Raw genomic sequence first — 23,265 nt, forward strand, 5'->3', positions numbered from 1 at the left:
CGGCCAGATAGCGCCTGGGGGCGAGCCCTGACGGCCTTATCTCGTCGGCCCTCGTCGCCCGAGCTGCAATCCGGGGGGGTGAGGCCACTCTCGAGCCCGCAGCCCGCGCCCGCTGCCCTTCTGCCGGTGCGGCGGGGGCGGACGGACCGGCAGTGCCTGGGGGCGCGCGTGTAGATTGTGGTCGGGTGCTGGCCAGAAGCGAAAGCGGCAGATTTGTCGTTGGGCATCTCCGCCCTCTCCCCACCTGTCGCGGGTGGACTTTGGGGCGGGTGGTAAGCAGAGGAAAGGGGTTTCCAGGCGGGCGTTGTGCAGGCGGCCCCATTGTGAAGCTGCCAAACTCTCTCTAGTGGTGGAATCTGCAAATCTGCCTGCGAGGCGATGGGAACGTGAAGGGAATGATGGCCCCGTCCTTTTCCCCTTGCAAATGTTCCACATCCTTAGGGTCTTCCTGCTTCTCCGCCCACATCAGTTTGTACCCGGGTAGGTTAGTGGTCTGTGTCGAGCCAAGATGCTGATAGGGTATGCGTGTGGTTGTAGTGCACAGGTAAAACTGGGGCTGGGAACTTTCTAATCATTTGAGGAAGAATGGAGGCAGTAGCATTTTATTGCATGCTCACTGCTCCTAGGCGAGAGAGCAATTCTTGCACAACATTTCTGACGTTACTAGAACTTTATTTTACATTGTTTTTCTCAGATGAACCACCTTACAATTTAGTTACAAGTTGTTAGAGGAAGTTACACACTAAGGGAGATAGAAGTGATCACTTCCCAAAGTTTATTTTCTTAATGATTTCAAAATACAGTATTGGTTATTATTGCAGAAGCATTTGGTACTTTATTAACTCAAGACCATGATTTATGCTTACACAATTATGTTTAATGAATGTTTCACAGATTTCAGTGTTTCTGTGTTGTAGCTATGTATGCATTATAAACTTAATAAAATGACCAGGATGAAATATTAGGATTGATGAACCCGTAGACCTTTTGATTTGATAGGAACGGTGTATACAATTTGCTTCTGTCAACATTTTAGTAAATTGCAAGTGAGACTGTTTAATAGTGAGTATTCTAGGACATAAGATATATAGGGTATTTATTGACCTTGCATAATAGCGAATTTGTTTACTTTGTATAATTTTGTATCCTTTGGAGAGCTCTTGTACACCCTTAAAAGTATTTAGGGTGATAGGAGTAACAAAACTTTACATACAGAGTTGAAATTTGCTTTGCTGTTGCTGATTTATTGATATCCTCTGGGGAAAAAAAAATCAGCTCTTTTCCTCCAGAGAGAACTCTGGATTTATCACCAGCCTATCAAAATAAGTTCCTGGATTTAAGCTTTCATGTGGAAGGTTAGCTAATTCCACCGTATGCACCTGTCCCATTTCGGTTATGCTTTCCTAAGAGGCAAATTTCTTGTAAAGATTGCATGTAGATCTGCCGTTCCAGTTACTGTCAGTCATATTTGTAGTGAAAGCAATTTTTTTTTTCTAAAAGTAGAAGGGTGACTTTACATAATAGTGAGACAACACTGGTAATCTAGCTTTAATTTCTACTAACAGAAATAGAGGGAAAATGCATGCTGCACTTTCAGGGGGTTGCTATTAAAAGAACTGATACTAGGAAGAGAAACACATTTTTTTGTCTTACTGAACTGATTATGGGTTGTCTTACCCCCTTGGTGAGGTTTGTAAGATCAAGGATAGTTTCAGAAATGTCACGCACTACTCAACAACTCTTCTTAAAAATTATTGATGATTTAGTTTTTATGAGTTACAAATGGAAAGGTGAGATTGAAGTAATCCCTACGAGGAGCATGTAGGGTAGGTACAGCTAAGCATTTTGTTCTTATTGTGTGTGTTGTACTAGCAGTTAAACCATTTTATTTCTGCTCAGTGTTCTGTTACTTGAGAGACTTTGGTCCTTATCTTTTTTGTTTTTAGAGTAATCTTTGACACTAGTGGTCGCAAAATATTTTCATTAATCTGAATGCAACTTTTAAAAATCTGTTTTTTAAAATTATTGATCTCTCCTCAAATAGCTCCTCTGAGAAATACTGCCTGTTTCCTTTTTTTTTCTTTGTGTTTTGGGATCTAGAATTAGAATCCATAACTTCCACCATTTTTCTTTGCCTAAAATTTATCTTGTTTTCCATAATATACTCTTTAATGATTAGTGGGCTTTATTTACCAAAATTCACAAGGGCTATTTGCTGGCCTTCATATTTATAACCATATGATTTGGAAGTGATATATTTTAATTTTTTTCTTTAAAAAACAAAACTCTTTAAAGTAGGTTTCACGGTGGAGCCCAACACAGGGCTTGAACCCACAACCCTGAGATCAGTACCTCAGCTGAAATTAAGAGACCCTTAATTGACTGAGCCATCCAGGCGCCCCTAAATTTTTTTATTTTTTTTCTTCCAAATTTTTATTTAAATTCTAGTTAGTTAGCATATAGTGTAATATTGGTTTCAGGAGTAGAATTTAGTAATGAATCACTTACATACAACACCCAGTGCTCATCATAACCAGTGTCTTCCTCAATACCCATCACCCATCTAGCCCATCCCCCACCCCCTCCCTCTGTCAACCCTAGTTCTCTGTCCGTCAATTTTTTTTCTTATTGCTATTTTGTTAGTAGATCTGTGCTGAAGTCTCATGCTTATGGCTTTTTTGTACGTAGGGATTTTGTGTGGGCCTGAACATTTCGTGTGGAGCTTTCTGTATTTGGGGAAAAAAAAAAAACACTCCCTTCTCTGGGTTCCCAGTACCATTCAGGTTTACTGTTCTATGCATTAGATTTCCATGTCTGTCTGTCTTTCCTCTTTGCCTGGTCTCCGCCTTCACTTTTTGTATCTGTCCCAGTACCTGTACCATGCTGGGATATAGTAAGACTCAAGAAATATTGTTGAAGGACAGAAGGAGTAAATGAATAATTGAATGGCTGAGTGGATACAACCACAGAAATACTCCTCAGATCTGAATGGGAAGCCACTGTGCAAGCAGAAGGGTCTTTTTTCCTTCCTCCCCTCCCCACCCCCAGTCTTTTAATTCATTGCCTTTTCATTGTTAAATATTACTTTTGAGTAGGATAACAATGTAATTGCCAAACTGGGACACTTTGGAGAGATAAAGGGGGTGCTATAAATAATTATGCCGCATTACTGGCTGTGAACTGAGACATGTGGCCACCCTACTTTTGCAGGACATTCTTCTTTATTTACCTGTTTTGATATCTATCACCCTGCCTGAGATATTTGACACACTTCCTGGTTAATGTTTGCAAACTTTCCTATTTGCCGTAGCTTCATTTGCAGTCAAACGTTGGGTGTCTTTTGCTTAGTCACTCATGGCTTTCCTATCCCGAGGCCTGCGGGAAGACCTTGGCCATGCTGACTTTTTCCTATTTTAATTGCTTCCAGGATAATGTCACGGGGTTTTCTGTTCATTTCAGCTGTTTGTAGCTGGAAGCATTATGTATTCTAGCCTCTGCTCTTTTTACCTCAGTCCGTTTTTCTACACGGCGTTTAGTCCATCTTGTAAGCATTTCACATGAGTTCTTTTCCTTCTTGCTGACTGTCTTTGCGAGGAGATCCGTTGATATCTTGCCAAGCTTTCATGGTAAAAACATTGGCCAGAATCAGCTGCAGGTGTTAGAGATTTATAGATTTTTAAAATATTCTAAAAATGCTATTTCTAAACATTTTTTAAAAAAGATTTTATTTATTTGACAGAGACACAGCGAGAGAGGGAACACAAGCAGGGGGAGTGGGAGAGGGAGAAGCAGGCTTCTTGCTGAGCAGGGAGCCCGATGTGGGGCTCGATCCCAGGACCCAGGGATCATGACCTGAGCCGAAAGCAGACGCTTAACGACTGAGCCACCCAGGCGCCCCTAAAAATGCTATTCCAATCTAAAACTTTATTCTAGATTTGAAAGCAGGGGAACCTTAAAGTGATGGTCTACTCTTGCCCCGGAGCCGAAGTGGAAATTTAGGAAATGCTTGGTACTTTCATAGTAAACAAAATATATTAACTCATCATCCCTATTCTGCCAGTGTCTGTGGGCTTTGGAGTCAGACTGGTAGGCGTTCAGATTCTTGTTCTGACTCTCAAATAGTTATTACTTGGTTGAATACTTTAAAATGGGGGTAATATTTTCCCCATGAAGTAGCTATAAAATGTTTGTAGCTTTTGGCATAGAGAAGGTGTTCAAAAATATTGGTTTCTTTTTATTAAAAATCCAGTTTTTTGGGAACTTTCATATTAAAATCTTAATTGTTTCTAGCAGGACATGGGGTAAAGCCCATACTGTAATTTTTCTTCTTCTTCATCGTCTTCTTTTTTCTTTTAAAGCTAGATACCTTTATAGGCGATCTCTTCAAGAAGATATATTCTTATACTACTACTACTTTCTGGTCTCGTTCTTTTAATTCTTCCTCTTCTTCATCATCTTTATCCTCTTCTTAGCCTCTGTCCACAGTTAGCAGGTGGTGACGCACACAACAGTAAGCAGAGTCAGAAATGACTAAAAACTGAGACAGGGAATGGAGCTGCTGCACCTTGGTTTCGCCTGGGTGGCTCTCTTGGACTCTGTGTTTGTCTTCTATTTTTGGCTTGGCACTGCTGTAATAGGGATAATCAGTTACTGCACTTTGTTGGCTATGAAATTACCGACCATTTTCTTAGACTTCCACATCAGCTCCTGGGCAAGAGTTGGATAATTACTTTAAGGCTCTCTGTTTTCAAATCCAGAATGAAGTTTGGGGTTGATTTTTCTTTTGCTCTTGAAAAAAATGTTGGAAAATCTATTTTTTCAATGCATTCAAAAGCTTGAAAAGAAGCTCACATCACTAAATACATAATACACATTACATGATAGCTTGAATGAGATTTTACAGTGTTTTCTAAAACTAGTTTTTATTTAGAATTAAAACATATCCAGATTTTTCTAACGTTCCTGCTCCTGGGTTTTCTGTCTAGATTTCTAAAAGTCTAAATGAAATTTATTTCACTCCATGATAGAGGTAGCCCTGAAAAATGAAGTGGAAATGCCTCTCTCTATTTGGCATCTAACCATATAACCAGCTAGTTATTGGTTGATACCGTCTTTGTCCTCCCTTATAATTTATGATTTTCAAGTATCTTATATGCTCCTAGGAGAAAGGGTCCATGGTGTAGACTGACTTTGTACAGGACTCTGGTATGTGCTTTAACATCCTCACATTTTCAAGTTGGAAATAACACTAGAACTAGTAGCTAAAACCACCTCCTTCTAATCATTTCACAAGTGAGGCAATAAAGCTTTAAAATAAAGTGCCTCCCCACACATTTGAAATAGAATTCCATTTACAGAAATTAATTTACATTTTTCAGGAACATGGTTATTGTGTAAAAAGCTGTCCATGCGGGCCACATGTATATAAAGCAAAGCCAGTGGGCTTGGGAGTCAGACAAACGGGTTCAAGTTCCCGCCTGACTCTCAAATAGCATTGCTTGATTGAATACTTTACAAGGGGGGTGATACCTCCTCATGGAGTAGTGGGTAAGATGAAGCGATAGAAATGGCGCGTAGCTTTGGCATACAGAAGGTGCTCAAAAATATGAATTTCTTCTTAAATGTCCCTTCCCCATTAAAAATCCATTTACTTGAATAAGAAATCAGCTTAAACTTTATAACAGTAGTATTGGGGACATTTTGAGGGGTGCTTATATTAAATAAAAAACGTATTGTCGGGCAAGAGTTTTTGCTGCGTTACAGTTCACTCTATGTGAAAACCAGAGGCTTCACTGGTGGAGGAGAACCGAGTCTTCCTTCTGTAGTGTCTTGGTTCCCCAGCCTGGACCCAGTGTGCGGCAGAAGCAGCACAAGGGAGCATCGCGTGTCCGTTTCCTAAATCTGTGGAAGTTCCAAAGGCTGATACCTGTGGGAGCTTCCCAGGATGACAGACAGGTCTTGGTGCATTCACTCCTTCCAGTTTCTGAAGCTCAAGAGGCAGATCCCTTTAACTCAGTAACTAGCCATTTCCTTTGGATGAAACTCTTCAGCAGTGGTATGGAAAGTAATAAAGTGACAGAGTCCTTGCCTTCTCCCTTGCTGTTCGCACTGGCCGTGAGGGCATGTTTTCTCTGTAGCCACTCTTGGGGGCCCTGTGCACCTGTGCTGGTGAGATGAATCCACTCAGCTCACTTGAGGTTCCCTGGCCCCTGGTTAAGCACGGCCACAGAAACCCAACCAGCAAAGAAATCGTTACAGGTGGATGGGACTTTGGGGAGTTTTCTTGACCTCTAGAAATTAACAAGGAGGGTAGGAGATAAAGATAGATTCTCACACATTACCTCCCCAGGTAAGGGGGAGGCCTAGAGGAGATGCTCGAAACCTTAAGCAATGTGATAACTCTAAAGAAGTGTTGTTCTCTTAAAAAAAAAAAAAAATGTTTTCCAAGGCCTTTCCAGTCATTTGCCTCAGAGCAGTCTTATGAAGGATTTTTATTGTTGCTATTTTATGGCTAAGATGAGTAGACACCAAAAATTAATTGCATAATAATAACATCACACATCTCTAAAGGGCTTTACAATGCGCAGAACACGTTCCCCTGCCTCATCTCACTTGATCCACATGACATCTGTATGAGGGAGGAAGAACGATACGGTCCTCATTTTAAATACTGCTCTTTATGCAAGGTCAGGAGTCAGAGTTCTTAGCAAGGCCATAGCTAGGACCTGTTCTTTTGATCCTGGCCTCATCGTTATTTTTTTCATAGAATATTGTGAATCTCTTGAGTACATGAAGAAGACTAGGTTGGTGGAACCAACATTTAAACCCCCAAATTTGTGTGTCTCTTTATTTAGTCCAGTTAGCTGCTCTTAGTCTCAAGGTAGAATTTCAGCAACAGAATACAGAGGAACAAACATGACAAAATGTTTGAAGTTTCATTTAGCGGAACAAAGTCAAATTGCTTTAATTAAATGAATTAATATTATATCCTCTATAACCTGTACCTCCTGCTAGTTTCATCCTGTGTTGCAGTTAGAATTGTTATAATTGCTTTATACGTTGTGTTACTTGTTAAATTAAAGGTTTATTTTTATATTCCATGTTTAGTATCTGGAGTAGAGCAGAAAAAATATTATGCCTGTGTTCCCTTGGGACTCATTGGACATTGCACAGTGACATCTGGGATTTAGTCTGGTGAGTTATATTTTGTTTTATCTCTCTGTTAACCCGTTGTATGAACATAGTATCGTCATGTGTTTTAAGGACTACATAAACAGATGAATGTGAAATGTCGAGATGTTATTGCAAACATGTATACTACAGTAATGAAATTTTTAATGATGGGAACTGAAATTATTGTTGCAGATTGCTAAGATTATTACTTTGGAAGTGTTTGCCTTACTGATTGGGGTTTTTCCTTATTCCTGTGAGATAAAGGAGGTTTTATGGAATAATATTTCAGGATAGAGTAGTTAAGAGGTAGTTGCTCTAATTTCAGGGAAATTTTAGTGAAACATTAATCCCTAGAGATTGGCAAAATAATTTGCACAAAGTTCTAGTTGTATGTTATCATACATAAAGAATGTCCAACAGGTGACTGAAAGGAGCATCAGTTTCACTTGGTTGTATAGCAGTTCACTTTTATTACACCGTGAATTTAAACTTGTTAAAATGATGCGGTGCTGTTGTTTTTTCCTTGTCTTTTTTCAGTGCATTTTCTGTTGTATCTATGCTAACACAGTTATCCATGTGACTCCATGTGTTTGAAGGTGAAAAAAAATTGATAATTATCTTTGTAGCTTTTTAGCATTTGAAAAAGTACACTAGTGTGACTTGGTGCTTTGGTATCTCATTCTACTTGAGCAGTGTCCTTGTAAGTCCTTGCTTTGAATTAGGGTGGTCAGAATCCTTGGGGAAAAAAATTCTGGAAAAACTTCTGGTTTCATAATAAGTGATCTCCAAATTAGCAGTCAGCAGCAGAATGATTCAAATGAATGATGGGGAAAACCAGGTTTTCTGGTTTCATTAGGTAGATACAGCGTACCAGATTTATGACAATGCATTTTAAAACATTGAGAAAATGGAAACATTACTAAATTTTCAGTTTTGAGGAAAAAAGCAAGACGTTTGAAAACTCTTAAGTACAAAATACGTTTAGAGGATATTGAGTAGAAATAATATGGCTGAGTCAGTAACTCATCTAATTTAAAGAAAGCACAAAACTAGGAGCAGTGAGTGGAAGTTACAGGAATGTGTGTGTGCGTGTGTGTGTATCTTTCTCTTCAGATGCATATGTGTATATGTGGGTGTGTATACATTATTATGGATAAATAGTTATATATGTAAATACAGGGCCAGTCTAGAATAGCTACAAAGGTGAAATGAACCAACTCGAGAGGTAGTGAGTTACCTGTCATTGGAGGTGTTCAGACATAGACTGAACAACCATTAGGATTCCTTCTGATTCTGAGATTAGATAATTTGAAGAATTTTAAAATTAGGAGGATGGCCAAAAACTTGGAAGTATGTGACAGGCTTATTTTAATTTTATTTATTTTTTTATTTTTAAAGTCAGACTTCAAATTGAAGTATAATTTGTATATAGTAAAAATCACCCTTTTGTATAGTTTGATGAGTTTTGAAAAATGTATTCAGCTGTGGAATGCCCATTACAGTCAATATATAGGCCATTTTAGACCATTTTAGTCACCCCCCAAGATTCCCTGTGCCCCTTTGTAGTTTTGTCCCCTCCTCCCAACCCTGACCTTTTGCAGTCACTGATTGATTACTGTCCCATTAGTTTTCCAGAATGTCCTATAAATAGAATCATACATATGTAGCATTTTCTATCTATCTGCTGCTTTCTTTCTTGTAATCCTGGTTTGCTCCTTTCTGTTGCTGGATGGTATTCCATTGTATGGGTGGAGCATGGTTTCTTGCTCCATTTCCCTGTTGATGGACATTTGGATTGTTTCCAGGTTTTGGTGATTATGAATAAAACTGTTAAAAACATTCATGTTCAGGTCTTTGTGTGAACATACATGTTCATTTTTCTGAGGTAAATACCTTCCAGTAGGGTAGGTGGGTTGTTCAATAAACATTTATTTAACTGTGTAAGTAATTGCCAAACTGTTTTCCAAAGGGCTTTACCTGGCACAGGCTTCAAAGAAGTTAAAGTAACTGTAGCAAAGTGTGTGCAGAGGAAGGGGCCTGATTCTCAATCAGCACAGATTTATTTTTATTTTGTATCCAGTTTTAACAAGTCTGATTAGCACATACTTTTTAAGCGCACAATGGACTAGAAACAGTAAGTTAGAAGGTGTTAGGGATAGGTTGTTAGCAATTTGAAGCAGCCAAAAAGGTATCCACTAATGGGACAGTAATCACTGATCTAAAACAAAACAAAACAAAAAGCAGGGACTTAGAGGAGTGAAATTCTTTTATCTGATAAGTTCTGTCTGACAAGTTCCCAGACATGTCTGCAGAGTAGAATCTCCTGGAGATCTTTTGAAAATTTCAGAGCCTAGGCTGTGCCCCAGATGACTTAAAACCACAGACCTGGGGTAGAGCACAGGCCTCCATAGTTTTTGAAGCTCCTTGGATGCTGTTCGCCTATATACTAAGTTGAGGAGCCGTGTGCCCCAAGCACAGCATGATGAAGTGGCGGGCGTCAGGAAACCTGGGACTGCCTGCCCCGCCCTGGGCAAGCCCCTGCCTTCATGGCTTCAGTGCCCTCTTCTTCATAATCAGAAGCTCTGCAGAGGTGAAATCCAAGATGATGCTGGCATTGAAACTAGGTGGTTCTAGGTATTACTAGACTGACAGTAGTCAAGCTTGGGAGACTCCATTTGCCAAGAGCTGGCTTTATTCCAAATGGATCATTTCTTGAAAAGGATTTTGTTCACATGGTGACATTTTTGTTCTGTATATTTAGACAGTTGTATATGTTTTCTCTTAAATGGAATTGCTGTGTGTTACTAAAAATGGTTCAAGCATATGGAGCAATTTTTTTGATTACTGATGGTGACTTTTTTTTTGATGTGGCTTTTTTTTTTCGATAAGCCTGATTAAAAAAAAATTCCCAGAATGCAGTCCTTCTCAAAAAGAATTCTTTGTAAGGCAGTTGTGAAACTTCTCAGCTGTTTTCAGAGCTGGTCTGAGGAGCTGAGGCACCTTGGTTATATCTTTTAAATGCTCCTTGTGCCAAATGCTTGGGAGGCTTGACCTCTCAGGGAGTGTTCAGAACTGAGCAGATTTTACCCAGGTGATGGTCTTTTGAGTGTGCTCATCTCAGTGTACAAGGGTCCCCTACATGTGTGTTGTAGTTTGGACCTGGTGGCCTTAGTTGCAGCCAGAATTCATAATTGCACGCTGTACTCCATGTTTTTAAAATATACGCTGTGTACATTTTTCTAGCAGATATTGAGGTGTTACCTTGTCTATAGTCTTCTTGAGTTTTGAATCCTCCCATATTTCAAAGAAATATGGTGGCCCCTATGAATACTGTCAGGTCTTTCATGTTTTGTAAGTCTATGTCAGTACCTTTGTTACAGATTCGATTGTGAAGGAATTTGATAGTGAAGACCCTTAGGTGCCATTACAAAGAATTATATATGTTCCTGGAACTTGTTTAGGAAACTCGGTTTTAAAAGTATTAGTCAACTACAAGTTGACTTTTCCATTCTCTTTTGTATTTTTTGTTCTAGACTCTTCTATCAAAGGAAATGTTGCTGCTTCTGTTATTATAATAACAATACTTTTTCTGTTTTCTGTTTCCGGTTTTTATTTTTGCTTTAAACTACGTATGAAAAGCATTAATGGAACCAATAAGAATGTCGTTGCTCTGTGATTTCTAGCGTTTAGCAGTGCAGAAGTTAGCATCGTGCCTAGTTTCCTGGTTCATGTTTATTCTTATTGATGCGGCGGGAGTGGGTGCCTGTTGCACATACCTGTGGTATTTGTAAGAGTTCTTTGTAATCTTTTATCTTGGCAGTATGCATTTATGAGGCACGGTTTATTTTAGGATAGGAAACAAAATGCTTTGTCACGAATGGTTTGTTAAGAATAATAAAACTATAGGGTGCCTGGGTGGCTCAGTCGTTAAGCGTCTGTCTTCGGCTCGGGTCATGATCCCAGGGTCCTGGGACCGAGCCCCACGTCAGGCTCCCTGCTCAGCAGGAAGCCTGCTTCTCCCTCACCCACTCCCCCTGCTTGTGTTCCCTCTCTCGCTCTCTTTCTGTCAAATAAATAAATAAAATCTTAAAAAAAAAAGAATAATAAACCTATAAGCAGATTTTTAATGGTAAAATATAAAGAATATTCTGCCAGGCACAGGCCATCTCCAGTTGTAGTCATGGTAGCCATGTTTTCTGATCAGTGCTTTTATTTATTTTTTATTTATTTTTTTAGAGAGAGAGTGAGTGAGTGGGGTTGGGGGGCTATTGAGGGCAGAGGGGGAGAGAATCTTAAAGCAGATGCCACGCCCAGCATGGAGCCCGACACGGGGCTCGATCCCATGACCCTGAGATCATGATCTTAGCCGAAATCAAGAGTCACTTAACTGACTGAGCCACCTATGCGTCCCTGATCTAGAGCTTTTAGTAAGAAATTTTGGTGTGTGAAATACTGTACCTCCATCTGTAGCGTCACTGTTTTCTTTTTTGCTAGATTGCAGAATTAGAAAGTAGCTTGACTTCTTTAGATGTGTTCCTATACTACTTCTGCTCATTTAAGAGGTCACCTGAGGAAGTTGATCCTGTCACTGCTCTCAGAGTCTTGCTCCAGTATGAAATCCAGTCAGGAAATTCTCAGGAATTTAATAGCAGAAGAAGTTTGCTTTTGGTCACATTGAAGAGTGGAGGGCATACTGCTTAGTCAGCATTCCACCTAGCTAAAAACAAAATATTTGCCAATCTGTGTTCTCTTTTCTGAAAGGAGGCCACCACCTAGCTTTCTCAGTGGTGCACACTACTAGGTGCTCTTTAGAAGGGCAATATATAAGTAAAAAATTTTTAAAAAATCTAAGCAGTTTATAAGAGTCAGGTTGCCGCACCCTTGACGTTCCTACCCGAATATCAAGATCTGAAGATGTTCTCATACATTCGACACTGAAGAAACCAATTGAAACCACCTCACAGAGCTGTTAGTTTTGAGACTGTCTTACTGTTTGGAGCAGAAGTACTGATGTTTTTGTAGCTAAAACGTGCAAGCAATTTTCCAGAATTTACAGTTGTTTATCAGAAGTACAGTAGGTTGCAGCTACATATGTAATATTTAAGACAAGCGTTTTCACGTTCCAGTGCCGTGAGACTGTAATTCAGAAATTGGACGTAGAGTGTTGACCTTAGTTCCTAGGCCACATACTTGTTAGAGTGTATTGGAAGTGCTTGTTTCTTTAACCTGCTGGTTAAGTGGTGTCTTTGAACAGGGGGTGTGTTGTTTACCTCAGCAAAATATGGTAGGTTTCTTAACACCAGGCTGCTCGGTTGGAATTTCCAGAGCTCTTAGACCACATTGGTTTCTTTTGTTTGACAGTCAAGGTGAAATCATTGTCTGTCAGGTAGATGCCTGAAGATCCTGTTAGGTAGTTTTGGCCAACCCACATGCTGGTTTTTATGGTGTTATGGCTGCTGGAAACTGAAGCCATGGTGGTTACTCAGCTCTTAGTATTGTCCTCCTAGCTGTTTCATGTCCCATCCAGTTGTGACCTTTATAGATCACTTCACTCACTGCCTTCAGTTTTCTCATTTTCTGGGTGCTTATTTTCTAGATAATAGATACTTTCTGCCTTTTTCTCTCAAACCTTTGCATCCTGACATCCTTTATCCTCCGCCTCTAGAGATTATGAGAATTCCTGATGGTCTCCCTTGATGCAGCAGAACAGGCTTAGGATAGGAGCAAACTGCTGATGGTCCTGTTGACCATAGAAGCCTGTGCCTGCTCTTCTTTATTGTGATTTTGTACGCTCTTCCCTTGCTTAGCAATTTTTATCCCTCAGAGGCACAGAAGATGACTTTCAGCCTAGCCTCTGTTTGAATTATTACCCAAATCCGAATGGATGGAGTGTGGATGCATGGATTTGGGCAAGTTTATAATGCACCAAATGAGAACACAGGAAGGTGGCTGGTAGTGGTCTGTGGACTGTCATGGATTCCCCAGATTTGGAAGGACCTAGACCAGCATGTCACCTAATGTGGACTGAGTGCTTGAGTGTCATCACCTGGGTCATTCTTGTATGGGGTACCCATCTGTGTGTGTGCTCCATTTCCTCCACAGCCCTGGTTATTTGAGCCTCACTGATCCCCCTCTCCTTGTCTTTCAGAATGGACTATCAGGCACACACTTGCTGCCTGTAGCTGCCTGTCAGGTTAGGTAGGTTGGAGGCCTTGGATCCGTCCTTCTGTGCTCCTTCTGGGGATCTAGAATTAGTGAGAAAGGAACTATTAGATTGGTGGAGGAAACATTTGTTTATTCAGCATAAGGTTTGATGAAGCTCGGGCCCTCTAAAGTTTATTAGATAAGAAATCTTCAGGTTTCTGTATGCTTATCAGAGTAGCTGATAGTCCCCCACTATTCCTGTCCTTTTAACAGAGAAATAAATCACACAATCAAATATAAATTTATTTTTACATTAATAATATAGAATAAAGCCAATTACCTTAAATCTAGAAGGGTTGAGAGGCTACAGTATTTTGATTAAATTAAATTTGGAACTACATAGACTAAGATTTAGAGCAAGAAATAAATAAAGCTCTGTGGATCCCTTTGGCATTTGCTCTATCTCAGGACTCAATGTTAGTTTTCAGTTGTGCTCTAGATGTGAACTGTAGTGAGGACAAGGTGGTATCTGGTGACTTCTTCATAGTCTTAGTTTATTTCCTAACGAAGGAAAGTATAGCATGCAAGTGAGGGAAATAAGGTTCTTTTTTTTTTTTTTTAAGCTTTAGAATTGCTTGGATTTTAAATGAATACCCAAACTTTGGGAAATACTTCAACCAGGAAAAGGTTATTTGTTTTACAAAAGGATTTATAAGAATCATTTAATGTAAGTTTTTTCTAATAAATTTTTCATCTTAAATTAGTTACTATTTGACATCATTTTGGTTAGCAACCTGAGGTACTTAAAATTGTGTTTTCTACTCCTCGCTAATGATCAAGTAGAAATAGTTTCTCTGAAATGACACTGTCACTCACTTTCCCTTAGTATTTTTTTATTTTCCAAAATTTGACTTATCTGCAGCTTCCTAGAAACCTGGATATTTTTTGTGGTACTTCTTGTCAGTGGGGTTTTCCAAACTATGTAGTGTCATCATCGTGATGAATGATATCAGCATTCATTGAGAATTGTTCTGCCATTTATTAGACTATTCAGAAGTGCAGTGTCTTAGGTATTGCAAAATAAAATAACTTGCAAAACAATGGCATATTTTCTGATTAAATAGTCAAAGTGCATCTGATATTTTATATGTGTTCAATATTAAAAATGACCTGATTTATTGGATTTAGGGTTATTTTTAAACTACGAAATGGTTTGCTGTAAATAATTCACTGGGGACATGGGAGGAAGAACATTTGCAACATTTGGGGAACTTTCCCTTAAGACTGACTCCTCCATACCTTAAAAGCATTTTTTAAGGCCTGTTTGGAACCTTTGCAGAAATTGATCCATTCTCATCTTTCATTATATACCACTTAAATGCAATTGAAAAAAAAATTGTAGGTGTGAAGAGCTGAGCGCTTATTTTAAATTAAATGATGGAAAATGTAAAGATGTAAATTTTCAAGCTGGGTGTCTCTGGCGGATTCTTGTGGCACTGTGTAGGATATTTTTATTTGCCTCATGTTGAGATCTGTATTTGATTTGCTTACTACCACATCAAGGAATAAAGTTTGTGTGATGGAACAGAGTGCCTCATTTAGAGAAGTATTGTTTTCTGTTTCCCTCTCCATGTGAACCTTTTAGTCGTCCTCCAGACTCTAATTTAACCTGCCTTCAAGTTCATGAAGGTAGAGAAGTCCTAGTCATTTTAATGCCTGCTCTGGAATGCTCTATAGACACAGATAAACATCTGGCCGGTGGACAGTGGCTGTTTCTCAGGACGGTGTTATTTCATGCTCCCTGAGCCGTCTCAACTGCTGCAGCTTGGCCCACAGTTCTGTGCACGATGCCGTTACAATCTGAGTCTGTTTACTTTCAGGAGTGTGCCGCCTCGTGCCTAAAATGGAAGTCGATGTTAATGGAGAGTCCAGAAGTACCCTGGCCACGCTGCCCTTGCCTGTGGCCGAGGCGAGCTCCCCGGGCAAGGCGGAAGCAGAGAAGCCCCGCTGCTCCAGCACGCCGTGCTCGCCCATGCGCCGGACTGTGTCGGGCTACCAGATTCTCCACATGGACTCTAACTATTTGGTTGGCTTCACAACTGGTGAGGAACTCCTGAAGTTAGCCCAGAAGTGCACGGGAGGTGAAGAGAGTAAGGGAGAAGCTGTGCCTTCCTTGCGCTCCAAGCAGCTGGACGCAGGACTTGCGCGTTCCTCCCGTTTGTATAAAACCAGAAGTCGGTACTACCAGCCATACGAGATCCCGGCTGTCAATGGCAGGAGGCGAAGGCGGATGCCCAGCTCAGGAGACAAGTGCACTAAATCTTTACCCTATGAACCTTACAAGGCCCTCCATGGGCCTCTGCCTCTTTGTCTTCTTAAAGGTAAGAGGGCTCACTCCAAATCTCTGGACTACCTCAATCTAGATAAAATGAACATCAAGGAGCCAGCTGACACAGAAGTGCTCCAGTACCAGCTTCAACACCTCACCCTCAGAGGGGACCGTGTGTTTGCCAGGAATAATACATGAGTGACGTGCAGAGAGTGTAAACCAGTTTAGGTCAGCCTCCGCTTGGCCGGAAAAACCCACTGTTGTTCTCTGTACAGGACTCTTCACATTATAGATGGTTATATCAGCTAAGTGTTCCTGGCACATAAAAATTGTTTGGATCAAATTTGAATACAGGAATGAAATCACAGGTACTTGGGGGGAAATCATTCTAGAGCACGCAACTGCAAAGAAAACAGAATGTTGGCCATTAGTTTGTATGGCTTTTTAGCTAGGAAGAAAAGGCTTTGGTACAGTCACGCCGTCTTTATGATTCCAACACTCAAACTGGGAATGTTATCTGCTTGGTTGTTGCTGACTTGGTATGATTCATTAGAAATTTATATCTTTAAGTACTCAAGTACTTCTTTAATCTCTGTATTTTACTATAAAATGTATGTACAATGATTTGTTTTATGAAATTTGAAACTTGAACATTGCTGAATTGGACCACTTTTTATTTTTAAATATTGAGTTTAAATATTTTATAACTGGTTTTGCACTGAAAAAATTAACATTTCAGATTGACAAGAGAATAATCTTTCTTCACTTGCCTCAATAATACTATTGAGCAATGGATTTTTTTATTTCCGCATGGAAAGTTATTGATCTCTATGGCTGTACAATATTTCTTTATAGCATTATTAAAGTGTGTCTTAATACAATTAAATTTGGGATACAAAGTATTTATTTTACAATGGGTGGGGGGAAGCTTTTCCAGAAAGTTTCCAATATGAAGTTTTCATAAGTTAAAAAAAGTTTCCTTAGTGCTTACTTTCTAAGTTAAAAATTCATCTGGAACTTTAAAATGGAAAGGATTCTTTTAATTGTGGATGTTAGGCATAATACTGTTTGCATCTGAATGTTCTGTAAGTGAATGAAACTTTAATAGAAGGACTCATGATTTCTACTATCGAATGCTTAAACTAAGTATGAAGTGATACCATTCAGCATGGCATCAAGTCATTCCAGTTTTAGTTCTGTGCAACTCAAGCGCTCGTTGAAATTCCAGTTTCTAGGATTAGTGTAGGAGCCTAAAGTGCTTCTACGGTTTTAATGGGTTAATCCTGGATTACCTAACAATTTATGTCAATTGCACTGGTTTAATTTGTTGCTAAAGGAGTAACGCCCTGGCTTTAGTAACAAATACAGCTCAACTATTCTTGAATATATTTTGAGAAAAATGTATGTACCTTAACCTTTTGTAAAAGTTTCTGTTTCTTTTTTTCTTTTTTGACTCTTGAAGGTGCAATTTATTACTGAATTGGCATCTCTGGCAGCATAGAACTGCTGATTTTAAATTTTAGTTTGGCGGCTGTGAGTTTCTTAGGTGTTTGCAGTCTTGCTTATAAAATAAGAACACCTTTTATTAATGAGTGGGTCATTCCTGGTGCAGGGAGGACTGACTTTCCTTTAGCCAGAATGAATGGCAAACTCTGTTTAGAGCAGAATAAGTATTAAGAAAACCCTAGGAACTCTTAATCAACATTTATTATACTTTCACTGAGGCAAACCATGTGAAAGCACCTTGGGGAACTTGACCCATATCTTACTGAGTTGATCAGATTTCTTGGTGGGCTGGAAATTTTCAGCTGTTGTATATTTTAAAGTAAATTGCACCTTTGTAACATATTGTATTGACGAATGATCACTAAGATTAACTCTATCTATACAGTCATTAGTTTGACAAGAAATAGAATCCTGTCAGATGCCAAAGAGTTGGGATTTTTACGTTTAATGATTAAAACACCGTTATTTATTGATGATTTACCCTGTGGAACTGTATTATTTCTAACTATGAAATAAAAGGGTGATGTAAACACACATTGTTGTGTGGTGCTTTAAATAAGGTTCATCATCGACGGGCTAGTTACTGTTAGGAATTCCGCCTAAGGATTGATTTTTAGGCCCCGTTTTTGTAAAAAAAAATTACTTTTGGTGCTCATTCGCATTTCGGGTTAAAGGATATATTCATGGCAATGATATGTATTCAGTCCATGAGGAAACACAGCTGTGTACCTGTGAGATCTGTCCCCTGCCCATGGACCTAAGTAGTTTGTTGAGCTAAATAAAAATATGTAGCTCTTTTGTTTTGTTTTGTTTTTACTTAAAGACAAGTGAGCCTCAGTGGCAAAAATGAAGGGGTTGGAAGTTTGAGATACGGCATGTGGGCAATGATCTGGTTAGTACAGAGAAATAATTTTAAGTTCGGTTTCCTAGAAAGGAAGTTTTGAAACTCTGGGTCTGTACTTGACGAAATGTGTTTTGGAGAGCTCCTTCTTTCAACCTCGCTTTCTCTGCACTCCATGATCTTGTTGTGCTCCTATAGTGGGTAGGATCCCATCAAAAAAAAAAAAAAAAAAGGTTAGCCCGGATCTCTTTTCGCTAGGGGGAAAAAAAATCCCATTTTCTTCAGACTTTTGACATGGTTTCTACTTTTGAACTCTCCCCCCGCCATTTTTATTCAATTTAACATTTCATACTGAACAGGGCACACTTGCCCAGAAGACACTTGATGCTATCCTACAGTGCCTGCCTTTCAATAAATGGCAGCACCACATCACTTTATATATTTTTTTCTTTTTTTGCAAAAATACCGTGCTTTAGAGGCTCTGTTGATGTATAAAGTGGCAATAGGATTTCACTCTTGGTGCCAGTCTGAGGTGAGCTGCGTTTGTCTCTGACTTCTCCTTGGCTGTGTTTGCACCTTTGGTCCCAGGGCTCCTGGAGTTAGCAGTCAGGGAGGAAAAGACTGTGGGGGATGGATTGAAATGTAAACCGGTTCAGAACCCCGAGACCTTCCAGACTCTGGCTCGGCGAGGCTCCTGTTCCAGGCTCTATTGTTCCTTATGTCATATAATGCCCATGGGGGTGTGTGCCTTTTTCCTTCCCTGAGGTAATTATTTAAATGATTTCAGTATTTGGGATTTGGGAAGCTTTTATAAGATTGTAAGTTAACTTAAAAAGGCAAACTGGCCTTTCACTAAACAAAGAATATTTCTTGAATTCTTGAGAAAAGCAACATATTTTTACTTATTTTCTCACTCTGTAACATACTTTTTTTTTTTATCTTGGAAAGACTTTTTATTTCATTATAACCATTGAACACATTTTGAGGGAACTTTTGAATGACCCTGGCCTAAGTGGTTTGTTCTCAGTGGGAGAAAGGAGGAGGAGAGCTATGGAGCAGTTCGTAAGTGGCATACATGCTTTGGGAAGGTTGGGGTGGGAGAGCAAGGATGCATATTACCGTAATGCAGAGGGGACAGCAAGTATTAAGCAAAATTGCCTCTTTAAACAACAGAATTTGATTAGGGAAGTGCAAATTGATGAAGATTGCCTTAGAAATAAAATCAATTGGATTATAAAGCTAGAAGTGGAGATTGTCCGCGCTCGATGTGATTTGCTTTGTAATAATGCTGCTTTAGATAAGAATTACGAAATGGAGTCTTCGATCTTTTATATTACAAAAAAAAAATTAAGGATTTTTCTGGCTGAGGGGAACACGACCAGGAACAAATCAAAAAGAAGAATGGGTTTGATTTGTTATTCTGAGTTTGTCGAGCCCCTAGGACATTTTGTGCTCCTGTTGGGGGAGATTGTTGAGTTTGTATTTTCACCATTGTGAAAGGCCCTTTGCAAGGTTTCATCAAATGATTTCAGAGAAGTCAGAAACCAAATCTCCCAATGTTGTTACCCCTGATCTTGGGGTTGTCTTTGATGTACAGATATATGGGAGAGCACAGGATGAGGAAAGAGAGCTTTTTTTTAAACAGAAGAATGCGGCATCTACTAGAATGAAAGTGAGTGGCTGCACCGTCTGTGGGATCCTTAAGTGATCCCGGCTGGTGTCGCTTCTGGAATGAAGAGCTTTGATGCTTTTGCTTTTGTGGAAAAGCTAGCAGCAAGAGGAGGGAACGCTGGGTCCATCATGTTGACCTTTAAGTCTGATTCACCAGGAACAGTATTCTTCACCAAACTTTTATATAAAAGGATACGTAGATATATCAAACTGCACATTTGCTAAGGAAATTAACTAGAATGCATTATCAATTCTTTTTTGCTTTGGGAAAAATTAAATTTTTGCTTTAATAACCACCGAAACAGGTTTTGTCTTAAGTAAAATAAATTTAACTAAAATTATTTGCCATCTTTTTAGAGTAAAGAACAGTAGCTTAGGAAAAAGATTTCAAGTAGAGGTATCACAGATTGTTGTTTTTTTTTATAACTGAACTGTTTCTGGTTTTTGTCTTTTTTTTAAGTTATAATTAGAGATCGGGATGATGGAGAACATCAAGGCTTTTTATTTTTTTAAAATAAAAACAGTCATATAAACAAACAAAAAGGATACATAGAAATAGATATCTGGAAGACTTTGAATCCTCTATCCCTGATCTAATGCTTCATTTAGGAAAGGAACTTAGGCAGGAAGAAGTTTTTGAAAGTGCTGAAATTGACATTTTCGCTCAGTGATTGGAGCTAGGATGGCAAGCACTGAGCACACACGGCGCATGCTCCTCACTTGCACATGCTCCTCACCTGCGCATGCGGCCGCCGTCCCTAATCCGTCAGAGTACAGTCTCTCTCTCAGTCCAGATGTGGTCTCATTATCTTTCTTAACCCAGCGCAATAGGCAGCTGGTGCTGAATTGATCAGAATTACGTAGTAGATAAAACCTGTTTGTTTACCACACCCTCATACCCCCTACAGTAGGTCATAATGTGAACTGAAAAATGGTCTGAGTGTTTTTGAGTAGGAGGCTGTTCTGGGTCCCGTCTCCTAACCAGAGATGGGAGAAGAATGGCTCCCATCCCCATTACCGTCACCCATAGGGCTTCTCCTGAGAGTGTGCTGGCACTCTGGGTACAGAAGGGCTCAAGCTAGCTTTCACCTCCAAGGACGTGGCTGTTATTGAGAGAAGCGAAGGGGAAGGTAGCCTAAGATGCATGCCAAGTAAGTGTTGTGTTGAATAAATAGCAATTTAAGAAAGAGGAGCTGAAATCCTGTGGGACTGAAATCTGGGAAAGAGCTATTTTGTGCAGTAGGAGGGCCAACTTATTTTGAATATGCTCACTTTGTTGCTGATCTGTGTAGAAGGTAAAAAAAAAAAAAACTTTCATAGGAAGTTTGGGGAAGGTAAAAGCTTAACAAAATAATTGAATCTAAGAAGTATTGTAGCATGGCAATAATGTTGACTTGTTATCTGCACCTTTCTCCTTGGTTGCTGACCTGTGTTCTGGAAGAGAAGAGTTAAGGTAGATGGTAGTTAACTGAAATATTGGAATTGGGGGTCAGGGAAGGTGAGAGCTATGCGGGAATAAGTAAATGGATATTTTAGTGATTTGCTTGTTCTTGCACCACTCTTCCTCCTTGAGTGGGGCAGGCTGAGGCTGACAGAGGAAGGCTTGCTTTAGTTATTCAGGGTCAGAAGTATATTTAAAAGTGTGAATTCTTGACATAATTTGTATAAGCAATTGAACTATATGGGAAGTGTTTTGTGCAAGGAGTTTCCTCATCTTTTAATACAGCTAACTAGAATCCTGCATTATTTGGTAGATTTCTGTATTGTACTTTCTAATATTTATAAAGTTTGGGTTTTGTTATTCTCAATGTTTCACATACAGTTTTGGTGTCATACTCCTATAATAAATTACTAAAATTAAAAGGAAAAAATTTTTTAAGGGATAGAGTATTTCTAGGATTGAATATTATTCTGCAATAGGCCACATAAAGTGACTCACTGGTAGTTCAGAAAGATATTCCTTAAACATGACAAACTGACTTTTTTTTTTTTTTAGGGGAAAAGGACATACTCTATTACATTGGTTATAACATTGCCTAGCTACATCCCACCCTGAAATTCATTTTTTAAGTATTTGCTGGATCAAGCCCTCCAAGCAAAATAGATGAGGATTGTTTTTTTTTTTCTCAAATTTTAAAAAAATCTTCCCTTGTTTTGGAGGAACAGTTTGGTGCTTGCTCCGGCAGCACATATACTAAAATTGGAATGATACTGAGGAACGCTTTGAGTAGAATAGAGATGCCAGAGAATGAACAGTTGAAAGCCTAACTTTCCCCACCAGGCCAGGCAACTTTGTATAGAAATCACAGCAAATGCTGGAAATGACAGTGGTTCCTCATTTGTGAATAGAAGAGTTGTAAGAGCCACCTCATTTGTGTTATGCTGGATTTAGTGTGACCACTAATGAGAGGAGGTTCCTTTGTATGTTGACAACCAGATGTAGTGATCTTAGGAGGCTACAGACAAAATGCTCAGAGAACTAGGATGGATGTATATAAAGTGTATAAAAACAAATCCTGGTTTGAAACAGAACCACCACGACCAAGCTATTATAATTTATCTGTAGGAATCAGTGCTTCTTCAGATTCATGGGGTCAGCCTTTAGTTATTCATCCACAAGATATTTATTGTGATATAGTCCATGCCAGGCATGGTGATAAGTCGTGAGAATACAAGGCCGAGTAAGCACAGAGAGCCATAGTCAAGAACAAACACTTGCATTTTGAAGTGAGTGCTTCTAGTAAACATAAACTTAAGATCTTGGGAGCATGCAGAGGAAAAAGTTCCCTGATTCCACCTTAAGTGTGGAGAAAGTTTCATAGGGAAGCTCTGCGTGGGTACGGGGGGTGAACAGGGGTTTGCCAGTGGGAAGAATGCTTGTGTGGGAATATAAAACTGGAAAAGGCCTTGAGATTCATCCATTCTACTTTCTCTACCATCTAAACCAACCTGGACAGAAAGTAAGTCATGTATCTTTCTAAGATGTCCAGGAAAGGAAATCATATTGAGTCACTAGTGTATTTGACCCACGTTTTCCATTGAGTTTAGCAGTGAAATTTCAAGTCATGGTACTTAAGCTGCCAAACAGAATTTAACAATCAGCATTTCTCCTAATCCAGTCACTTTTTACCTTAAAGTAACTACCCCAGCCTCACTGAGCTCATCTTTTGTGGGTCTCTGGTAGTCCAGAGTTTTCACGGATGGTCTCTGCACCTGTGTCTGGAAGAGGAATAAGTTCTGGGGTACCAAGTAGCCAGTTTCAGGCTCTTTGGGAACATAGCCAGAAACACTGGGCCCTGAGAAAAAGTCCAGGATGCTCCTACTACAGAGTCGATCCAGTGAGAAGAGTGGGGAGGGAATCCAGCTTTCCATTTCTCCGCTGCTCTTGTGCTTGCTCAGTGTGGAACAGAACCCGCGGCTCTCTCGGCTCCAAAACTCACCCTTCACAAGTTCTTTGTTAAGATGAGAGGACGTTGTTTGGGGAAACAGTGCTGGTTAGACTCTGAGGTTTGGGACGACTGTTGGTGGAACCTTACCCTAGGCCCGTGTGTCTGACCACCGGAACCACTCGCAGAATTCTGGCCTGCAGTCCTCTTTCTAG

General features: G+C 39.6%; 1 protein-coding gene and 1 long non-coding RNA gene across 2 annotated transcripts in view; both read left to right on the forward strand.

The window, feature by feature from the left end:
- The first annotated feature begins 7,108 nt into the window (after positions 1–7,108).
- MACIR (macrophage immunometabolism regulator) lies at positions 7,109–17,950 on the forward strand. Its single transcript, XM_028102783.2, has 2 exons — positions 7,109–7,194; positions 15,198–17,950. The coding sequence occupies exon 2, from the start codon at positions 15,221–15,223 to the stop codon at positions 15,842–15,844; it is 624 nt and encodes a 207-aa protein (XP_027958584.1). The 5' UTR covers positions 7,109–7,194; positions 15,198–15,220; the 3' UTR covers positions 15,845–17,950.
- Positions 17,951–20,457: 2,507 nt separating this feature from the next.
- Positions 20,458–23,265, forward strand: part of LOC114208743 (uncharacterized) — a 134,870-nt gene continuing 132,062 nt past the window's right edge. Inside the window, exon 1 of the long non-coding RNA XR_015768195.1 lies at positions 20,458–20,815. This is a non-coding gene — a long non-coding RNA (uncharacterized LOC114208743). The remainder of the gene's footprint in view (positions 20,816–23,265) is intronic.

The sequence above is a fragment of the Eumetopias jubatus genome, unplaced genomic scaffold, assembly GCF_037043125.1.
Source record: "Eumetopias jubatus isolate StellerSeaLion01/CBP00866 unplaced genomic scaffold, mEumJub1_p1.0 scaffold_5, whole genome shotgun sequence".
Lineage (NCBI taxonomy): Eukaryota > Metazoa > Chordata > Mammalia > Carnivora > Otariidae > Eumetopias > Eumetopias jubatus.